Source organism: Pseudochaenichthys georgianus, chromosome 9, assembly GCF_902827115.2.
Source record: "Pseudochaenichthys georgianus chromosome 9, fPseGeo1.2, whole genome shotgun sequence".
NCBI lineage: Eukaryota > Metazoa > Chordata > Actinopteri > Perciformes > Channichthyidae > Pseudochaenichthys > Pseudochaenichthys georgianus.
The window spans coordinates 41,221,263-41,231,477 of NC_047511.1; the positions used below are offsets into that span (position 1 = coordinate 41,221,263).

The 10,215-nt window shown below is 40.1% G+C and overlaps 1 protein-coding gene across 1 annotated transcript in view; it reads left to right on the forward strand.

Moving 5' to 3' along the window:
• The first annotated feature begins 241 nt into the window (after positions 1 to 241).
• LOC117452633 (erlin-2-like) overlaps positions 242 to 10,215 on the forward strand; it is a 39,105-nt gene continuing 29,131 nt past the window's right edge. The window contains exon 1 of the mRNA XM_034091342.2: positions 242 to 391. Coding sequence (XP_033947233.1) covers positions 242 to 391 — 150 coding nt within the window. The remainder of the gene's footprint in view (positions 392 to 10,215) is intronic.

Consider the following 10,215-nt stretch of genomic DNA (forward strand, 5'->3'; position numbering starts at 1 on the left):
AGTAAATATTATGCTGAATAGATTATTTTTGGATTCAAAGTTGCATGCAATGACGGGTGAGCTTAAGCCGAGTATTTAATTTGGTCATTACAGCCGACAAATATTTACAGCCAAGTTTATTTTACTTGTTGCCAACAATCAGAAGTGGGCCTTAAGTTACGAAAAGGTTGCTCTCCCCTGGTGTAAAAAGTCATGTTAGTGTTATGGTGGAGGCAATCATAAAAACAGCAAAGGTACGAGAATGATAGCAGTAATCAAAGAAGTGGTATCAGTGGAGCTAGTGATGGTGATGGTGATGGAGGAGACTAACATTTCCCCTCAGAGCAGAGCAGAGTGCCACTGTGAGGTCCTGAGCAGCCGGCTGACAGGCCCCGTGATTAATGACGACAGGGTGTGGAGCTGCTCTTCAATTAGACGCCAGCTCTACCCTGGATCACCATCCCGCTGACAGCCACGACACATAGAGAGAGAGAGAGAGAGAGAGAGAGAGAGAGAGAAGAGAGAGAGAGAGAGAGAGAGGGGGTACTCAGTCTCTCTCTCTCTGTGTCTCCAGAACAAAACATTAACCTCAACTCCATGACTACCACCTCTGTGTTTAACATCGGGACACAATGCAGAGCCCTCGGTGTCCAACAGTGACCGCAGTGTTAAAGCAACCCAGATGGCGTGAACACATCCTTCATCGGGGCCTGTCACACAATCTCTGCTTTATTTCTCCACATAAACCCTAAGACCGAGTGTTTTACATGCCGGCTCCGGCTCCTCTGCTCATTCACGTCGGCAAGCAGCCATGCTGTAACGCTCGCTGGGAAAGCAATATGCACAAAAACAGCAGAAAGTTCCATTTCACTTTAAAAAGTTTCCTTCTGAGTCGTGATGACGGGTTTTTGGAGACCAACGCGAAATCTCCCTTGGGCTCCCTCAACGAAAACATGTCCATTTGAGTTCTGGGTATTGATGAAAACAAGATGCGTGACGAACACACATTTACTACTTACACTTTCTGTTTATCAGGATACTCTCAACATCTTAACATCACTTTTATAACAGTTAAAGCGTAAATGCGTAGTCAGAAGTAAAAAAGCATTTACAACATTAGGCTATAAACAAACTACGTCATGGTCGCATACGTCACTCCCGCTAAGCTAAATGTGGCTAATGTGGCTTTTCTGTGATAACATTTAGTAGTCTCTTTAGTCACTTGTTAGCAATCGCCGATTTTTGGACAAATCAAAGCTTCAGTAGTTCACCAGTGTGGTATTTACTGACATGCTATATTTAAACATATTTAAACCTTGTTTTGTGCTTTAGGATTTGTTCAGGCCTAACTAGAAATCAATATGAGACGCGAATGACCGCAAGTGCTAAAATGCTGACTCATAAGGGGTCTAGGACTCCTCCTGATTCTATAGAGGGAGAAAAGTAAAAGAAAAGATTACCTTATAATCATTTCAAGCAGCGGTGAACATTTTGGGAAATAATTATGTTTTCTAAACAGCTTGTTAGCTTAGCTTAGAAAAAGGCAGAAACAGCTACTAGCACATTATTAAACATAGCCACATACCATGACTATGAAATATAATCCTTGTTATAGTTCAGTATCAATCAGGCGGCAACACATTCTGTCATTATTTAAGCAATCATTTCACTACAACACTTACTAATCAGTACTTCCTGGTTAGGTTTAGCTGCCACACACACATGGCTTCTCTGCCTGTGGTTTCTAATGATAGGGGTAGCAGCCATGACCTGATCTAAAGTCTGTAATGCCGTTGTCGGTAAACATGAACATTGCCAGCACTTTGAGGCAGTAAACCCCGCCTGTAATTATTGAACGGGCAATACATGATGGTGCTGAGGCTTACAATAACGTTTTTAAATGCCTTAAAATTAGGCCTTTCAATCTTTAACCTTCAGGTTTTTAGGGGGCTTAGTGTCCTTCAGTTGTATGTTTTGTGTGTGTGTGTGTGTGTGTGTGTGTGTGTGTGTGTGTGTGTGTGTGTGTGCGTGCGTGCGTGTGTGTGTGTGTGTGTGTGTGTGTGTGTGTGTGTGTGTGTGTGTGTGTGTGTGTGTGTGTGTGTGTGTGTGTGTGTGTGTGTGTGTGTGTGTGCAGTGCTAAACGAGATTGGGCTTCAATAAATTCATTATATTTCCTTAAACAAAGATTTCCCTCGCCACATCTACCAGCCCCCTCAGTTGTTTCCTCCTGGCGCCCGGACTGTTGCAACACCAGTTTCCGTGTGAGATCATTCGCGTTTTAATTTGACCTGGAACCAGTTTATAACAACAGCTCTTGACACATCATTGGCACTGGTCCTTAAATAAATATTATTTATTTATTTAGTGATGTGAATCAGTAAAAGTTGAATACATTTTATACTGACATCCAATTGTAACATTTAAAACACCAATGTAACCAAGTATAACAAATACTGTATGTATTTGTTAGTAATAAAAATATGATAATAATATATTATAATTCAACAGTTACAAAAAAGCCATTCTGCATAATGATTACTTTTATTTTTGATCCTTCATGCTTTTTCTAATAATACTTCTTTTACTTAAGTGTCATTTTGAACATAGGACTTTTTACTTGTAAAATTAGCATTTGAGACTGGGCTTTTTTTAAGCAAAGGATACGAGTACTTTTTGCACCACTGTCAAGTTATTATCGGGAAATAATAAAACACAACTGAGTGGTAGAAGCTGTAGTGCACCTAAACATGTTCTAATAAGTCCTGCTTTTTATGTGATTCATGTATTGATTGGTAAAAGAAAACAGCGACTGTCAGCACAGACAATCAGATAAAGAAATAGAGCTCCTGATTTCAGTTTCATCCGGCCCTGACCCTGGACACGGAGAGCTGCCCGGAGCTGCTGTGGTCCGTCTCCGTTAATAGACACACCGCCTCTAACCACCAGTGGAGAAATGAACGTTTCAATTACAGCCCGGTGCGCTGCTAATAGCACTTGGACCGAGTCTCCAGCTGGATGCCATTTTGTGGAAGATGCCGAAGATGTCACGAAAGTCAGCATCGAACGTGCCTTGGCGACGAATGAGGGGAATTTATGATGGTCTGATGGACAGATTGGTGTTTACTTCCACGTGGGGTTGTCTTGTGCTAATAGTGTACTCTCTATAAGCAACACAGGTCTTATGTCTTCCATGGGAAAGCATCCAGACTCAGAGGGTGCCATTATGTTTAATATACTCATATTTTCCTTCTTTTTTTACTGGAGGCCGGGATACACAGATTCACTTTTATATCTGCTGCCTAAAGGTGCACTGTGTGATGCCTTAGCCTTCTGCTCCAAAGAAATTGGGGAAGCATTTAACTGCATCTAAATCTACAGTCATCAATTATTTAAAAAAGTCAGTTAACATGATAATTTCAGAACACATCTTCAACAAATAGAAGTATTTACATAACGTCAAGTCAACACTGTAATCTCTTTGTGTGCTGTCAAAAATTACATTTGAATGTTTTTTCAATTGAAATACTGGCTGTATTTCTTAAAATGCACTTTAATATTTCTTACCAGACTATTAAAGTCACCTTAAGGCAGATTATAAATAGTGCAAAAAACAACTCAGAGACATAGGAAAGATACATGAAAGGCGGTTAAAATGCAACAAACCTAGGGGACTCAGGAAAATACGAGTTAAATAGGAATGATTTACCCATGTATGTGAGTTTGACTGTGCAATCAAATGCAAGTCCTAGCTAAGGGTAATTAAATTAATTGCAGAAGTCATACTATCTCTCCGGTCACAAAACGCTAAGGCGATGTAGTTAAGAAACTATTTTTGTTATATAATTTTCTTAATTCTCTTTATATCACGACAAAAATAAACATAAAATGTATGAATATCTGGTTTCTGTGGCTTTGCAGGTCTGTAAGAAGTCATCAAATCACCTACTTCCTCACTCAAATGTTGGCTTGTGTGCTCCCATTGCAGCACTCGTGATTTTTTTGGGGAGTGGCTTTGGAGAGAGTCCAGAAGGAAGTGGATTATTTCGTTTTTTCGGGTAAATATCTACTTTACTGTTGCTGGTTTTTGCCAAAGTTGTCTACCCTGTCTTTAACACACATGAGATGTTTTATAGCTGAGTGACAGTGGTGTGTGACTTCAGCTGCCAAACTGTGCTTAGTGTGTGTTTGGGTTCAGTGTGTGTGTGCCAGCATCACTCAGCTGTGTGGTATTCAGACAGAGTTGTCTCACAACTGTTCAAACAGATTCATTATTCCACATGTCAACACATTGCAGGAGCCCAACCCATACACACACTTGCTGTATACACATTCACTCTATAATGTCATCCTGTTTCTCAGCCTGTGTAATGGTGCATTAAAGCTTCGTATAATTGGGAATATTGTATCAACAAAAACGATGGTTATTTACACTTGGGACAAGCAATGACTTGTGGTTTCTTTTTAAATAAACTATTGCTAGCCAATATTTGTGTACGAATGATATGTTTGTTTAAGTAATCTTGTTTTTGTATCTTCCCATTTTGAAAGAAAAACAGCATCTAAAAAACAGACATTTTGACCTGTCATTGTGGGAAACCTCTGCATCTGTTAACAATTTTTACTTACTATGTTAAACGTGCAGTATGTGTCTTGACTAAAGTTACCTTTATAATTGGAAAAAGTGTACTAACCCCCAATAACTGCTGTATTGGCTGCTCGTGTTGCGTGAATTGTGACTTATTTTAACCTACAGATGTCAGTTAGCTAACATAACATATTTATTTTACATCACATGACACTTCATTTATGTCAGCGATTCACATTATGTTGCGTGAATCCTGCAAGATTAAACCAAAGATCAAAAGTTGTTTAGTTCCATGAACCTACTGAAGTAGTTGTGTTCCCTTAACCTCACTAAGTGTTGTTGTTGCATAAACCTAACCACTTTTTTCCCTGAACAAAACCCTGTAGTTTTGTTTCCTTAGCTCCCCCCCCCCCCAAAGTTATTTTGCCTGAACAGAACCAACGCTTACCTAATTATCCTAATTATAACGCTTTGTTACCATTTACCCTCCTATTAAAATAATGGATCAGTCCATGTGTGATCTGCATTGAGGGAATTACATCACAAAAGTGTCAGTTTCTTCTCTTACCTATATTTCAGTTTTTGTATTTTCAGATTAAGATTGACAAGCTCAACATTTCAACTCTGTTCTATGAATTAATAATAGTAAATAATTGTATATTACAAAATAAACAATAGTTTTGCAAAATATTACAATTTTGTAATGTCCTTGATTTCCATGTGGTGCCATATCTTAGCTCTCATGGCTACCCTTTGTCAAAAACTTCAACCCTGTTAAATGTTTTCAAGTAAATTCCTAGTAATTATTTATATTTTGTGCCTGAGGTGGGAACATGTAAGTAGTCCACTACCAGATGTTATGACCAAACATTTTGGTTTCATTTTTCAAAGATATAAAGACCCAAAAGGCACCCGATTCAGAGAATACTCTAATTCTGCATACTGTAAGTACTTAGTTATAATTAAGTACACAAATGGCATCACCCATCTCTTCAGAGAGCTAAAGGTGACCTGTGCAGCAACACATTTCAATCAATATTTGTCAATACTAAGAGCTGCTAGATTGAGCTGCTGTTTTTAACGGGCCTAAAATGATATTTAAAATGATTCACTTTTAACTAATGTAATGCTTGTTTCGTTGCTTGAGAAGCTTGTGGAAATAGTGTATGTTTGTTTTAGTACAGTTTTAGGGAAACAAAAGTTAGGGGGGCAGCTGGGGGGGCAAGGCTCTACAGTGGGGAGGTAGCTGCCCCCCTTGCCCTCCGTAGATCCACCCCTGGTCTCAGCCAGGGCATCTTAATATTTAAGAACCTATTAATGTGTTATACCAGATTAACGGGAAGAATCTCAGCTAACTGACGATACAAACCATTTTTACCAAAACAAAACACAACTCTCATAAGAAGCATCTAAATGACCCCTGAGCGAAAAATGCTAACGGACTTTGGCACAGAACTCAATATAAAGATACTCTTATTACTTATCGTAGCTGCACTTACAAGATATCCGATTAAAGCTGAGGTTCCACAGATTATATAGGTATATAGTATCATCACTGAGCGATCCGAACTCGCGACACGGGAAGCAAACACAGACATCACAACACGTACCTTTATGGAGCGTTTACGGGAGATTGTCTCACGTAGCTTTCAATCTGATCAAAAGACGTGTTCAATGGCATTAAAACGAGAAAAAACGCGGCTGAATCGGTTAATCCATAGGTTGATAATGTGTCTGTCGCTTTGAAAAAATTATTTATAATCCATAATTCCATTTTTATTTAAAAATCGGAGAGTAAGGGTGCGTTCACACCTAATAGTCCGTTTTCTGGTGCGCACCAGACGACAGTTTGTTACGTTGTTTCATTTTTCAGAAGGTTCGGTTTGCGTTCACACGGGCAAAACTCAAACGGACTATAAACTTTAAACACAAGTCATGTGCACAGAAATGCTGTTCAACCATTGGTCAGGCATTAAGGGGGTAAAAACGTAAATCCCGGCAATTTCTACCGGAGCCTCCGCCATGGAGCATCGGCACTTTGGGCAGGTTATTCTCATGCTGCTGTTAATCTGGAGTCAACAGACACTAGCGGCCCGCGCATTTGATTATATAATCAGACAACGTCCGTTAAAAAACACTATAACATAATGAGAGACGTTCTGCAGTAAGGAGGGGCGTTTCACCGACGACAGGTGTTCTTACTTTTATGTAGCTGACGGAGAATGTTTACTTTACACGACACTGTTCAACACTTCATTCTGCTTCACTCTTTAACTAAACAACCGCGGATGTCTTGAAAGACTCTTTCGCTAAAGATTTTGAAGATATCCGCGTTCTTGTGACACGTAAATACTACGCTTCCTATGTTTTGGTGCAGACTGCGTTCACACCAGCAATGAACCGCTCCAGAGTTCGCAAGCAAGTGCTCCGAGACCACCTATTTTAGCGGACCAGAGTCCGGTTGTTTAGTTCACTTCAGAGGTCTCGGACTGTGTTCACACCGACCCAAACGAACCGCACCAAGCGGCTAAACGCACCAGGGTTAGATTAAACCGGACTATACAAGGCAGGTGTGAACGCACCCTAAAAGTTAGCTGCTGGTAGCCACCAGAGTTATCGCAGCTTCCGGTTTTGTCTATGTGTCACTCTCACTCCTTATTTGGTCATGTGTGTGTGCATGTGGGAGTTCCCCTCGATTCCATTGGCTCTGACGGTTAGAAAGAGGTGTCAACCATCAAAATCGACCAAGGGGGGCCAGAGATATGGAAAATCCACCCAAATGACCCCAGAAGTGTTTTATTTGGGCTAAATTTCTCTAAAAAGGTCAAAATGCACTTGTTTTGCATCAATCTTGATACAGGGTACTTATTATATGTTGTAGTTTGAATTCCTAAAGCTTTTAGTCTACCATCCCATCATCCAAGCGTGGCTTTCACTATAAGTTTTTTTTGTTTTGTTTGGACGGACACAATAATTTACATTTTTTTACTGTGTTCAATCTGAATTTACTTTAAAATAAAAACATCTATATTGATTCTGACACTTCTATATCCAACTCACAGATGTAACCTTGCTTTGAGAATAAAAGATTATCAATTTAACCCTTTTAGAAGTGAAGATATGGTCTGGGAATGTCATTTTCGAGCCTGAGACCTGAAAAACAGGCTCGGGGCTTAACAGGTGGGGTAGGTAATTTTGGAGAAACCAGCTCGAGTGCTCTAGAATTTGAAAATACACAACCGGAAAAAATCTGCTACTTCCTCACAGAGCCCCTCCTCCAACACACACGAACGCGCACATGACCAATGAGGGCACGAGATCAGTTTGTGCACAGATGGAAGGCTGACAGGCAGGGAGGCCATCCAGTTACTTTAGCCGGGCCGGCTCAGATGATTGGTCGTGCTTTTTACAGTATTACGGCTTCCACAAATTAAATGTTGTTATGGATTTGTTGTCAAAGCACTTCAGATATTCATTGCTATCGGGATGTTAAGAGCATTCCATGGAATATAACAAAAAGTGTATCTCGAGCCGGATTCTCAAACTTACCTACCCCACCTTTAAGTTTGTTGCTGGAAACTACCAAGTACATTTGTTGCCTTCACCCAACCCCTTAGATTTGTTGCTTTAACTCATCCATGTAACGTTGTTGCCAAAGCCTAACCGAGTATTTGTGTTGTTTAAACCACATTGTTTTGCATCCTGAACCTTAAGACCTTATTTTTATCAATTCACACATAACCACTGCAACCATTTCAAAATGTGTGCTTGTTGCTTGAAATCTTCGATAAGAATATAATGTTGTTTTTAAGCCAACAACGTATTTTGACTTTATGTTATGAGGACGTGTTTCCTGAAGTTTTAGTCAGGAATCAGGAAAGCACTGCATGTTATGTAAAGTCAATCTTTCTAATTCATTTTAATAACATTTAAAATAATGTTATTTTTGGAAACAGCTTTGTGGCTTTGCATATAGGTGGCTCTGTTGATTGCAACATGTTCAAACTAACAACTTTCACACAACATGTATTTTGTATCACATTTTCAAAGCGCACGGTTGGTTTATGTTTTTAAGTTCCAGACAACCTCTGCACATTAAGACGTCCATGGTTAATGTTTGCAGATGCATGAGCTCTCTGTTTAATTTAGAGCGTGCACTCACATACACAAGTTTATATTAGCAGAGGCCTTGCGGTTTGTTGAGTGAGGGTGAAAACACTTTTTTTTCCACAGGCAGCATGCTTATTTTAACTTTTTTCGGAGAGCCCGTTTGGACGTTGAAAGACCCCTCACCTCCACAGCCCCTCCTCCGCCTTCCCCTCCTCTAGGAGTGAGTTTGCCTTATGTCAGTGATGGCGCTTGGGGCGAAAAAGAGAAGAAAATGGGGAGGGGACAGGAGGGAGAGCCAGGGAGAGGGTGGGAAGGGAAACAGAGCTGATTATCCAAATACAGTCATTAAAGGGGAAATGTGTTTTTCAAGCTGTCAAGATGATTAATGGGTGAGAGCAAATCCTCACAAATGCTCTTGTTTAGTCTAACTGGCAGACACGATCCTGCCCATTGATTTATGGCAGGCCTGCTGTGTGAGACCATAGTGAGGTTAGAGGGTGTGTGTTTGTGTGTGTGGACGCCTGCTTGTTGTGCGAGTGCACGTGCGTGTTCGTGTTAAACTGCGGGTTTGTATGCATGCATATGTGTTGAGGAGCTGAGGAGGAAACAGAGGAGAGCAGTGAGTAAATTCTGCTCTTCAGCTTTCAACCCCCCTCTCTGACGAATCAGCTCCACAACCCAGAGGAGGTTAGCTGAGCCCTTTTTTATTTTTTATTTCATGATTGAACATCAACAACAGGATCGATATTACATCCAGAATGAACAGCTGTCCAGAGGTACTTACACTTTCATCTGTCACTCGCCAATATCCCCCCTCACAGATGAGAGGAACAGAATGAGTAATATTCCTCTCCTTGCTCTGCAGAAACTGATGTTTATCTGGATTGTGTTGTGGATAACATCGCCTAACAGCACCTCTTTGTACGGGCAGGGCAAGAGTCAGTTTCATAAACAGCTCGTTGTCATGACTTGTTTTTAATCTGCAAGGCGTCTTACGGTAATAGTTTGGCACTTTCTCTGAGGGGAAGATGAAAAGATTGATATCATTGTTGTCCTGATTCTTAGTGCTAAATACAGCCTGCTGCCCCTAAGCTTAGCTTATCAGGGGGGGGGTGGCATTTAGTGTGCTCATTGAATTGTTGTATTTTTACTTTATTGTTAAATTAAAAATACAATTTTAAGCATAAAGACCACAGCATGGTCTCCGAGGAATTACATTCCCATACAATGTAACTGCATTGTCAATAACTTTTACAAAGAAAAGTGTACTTCTGTAGGTCAGACACAAACGTAATTGAGCCAAACCAATGTTTGAAACTGCGATAGTCATCCTGAAGAACATTTATCTTACTCAAAACTGTTTTTGAGAATGCAGTTTAAATGTTTGTGAAAGTAATTGTATTGGAGACAGGGTTCAAATAATGCCTTTCCTTGCCTTGATTTTTCTATTAGAAAAGGAAGTTCTGAAAAAAATATGCTACATCTAACTACACTCATAAATCAATTTTTGCATCATAACTCCTAACTAATGATTAGGGAGT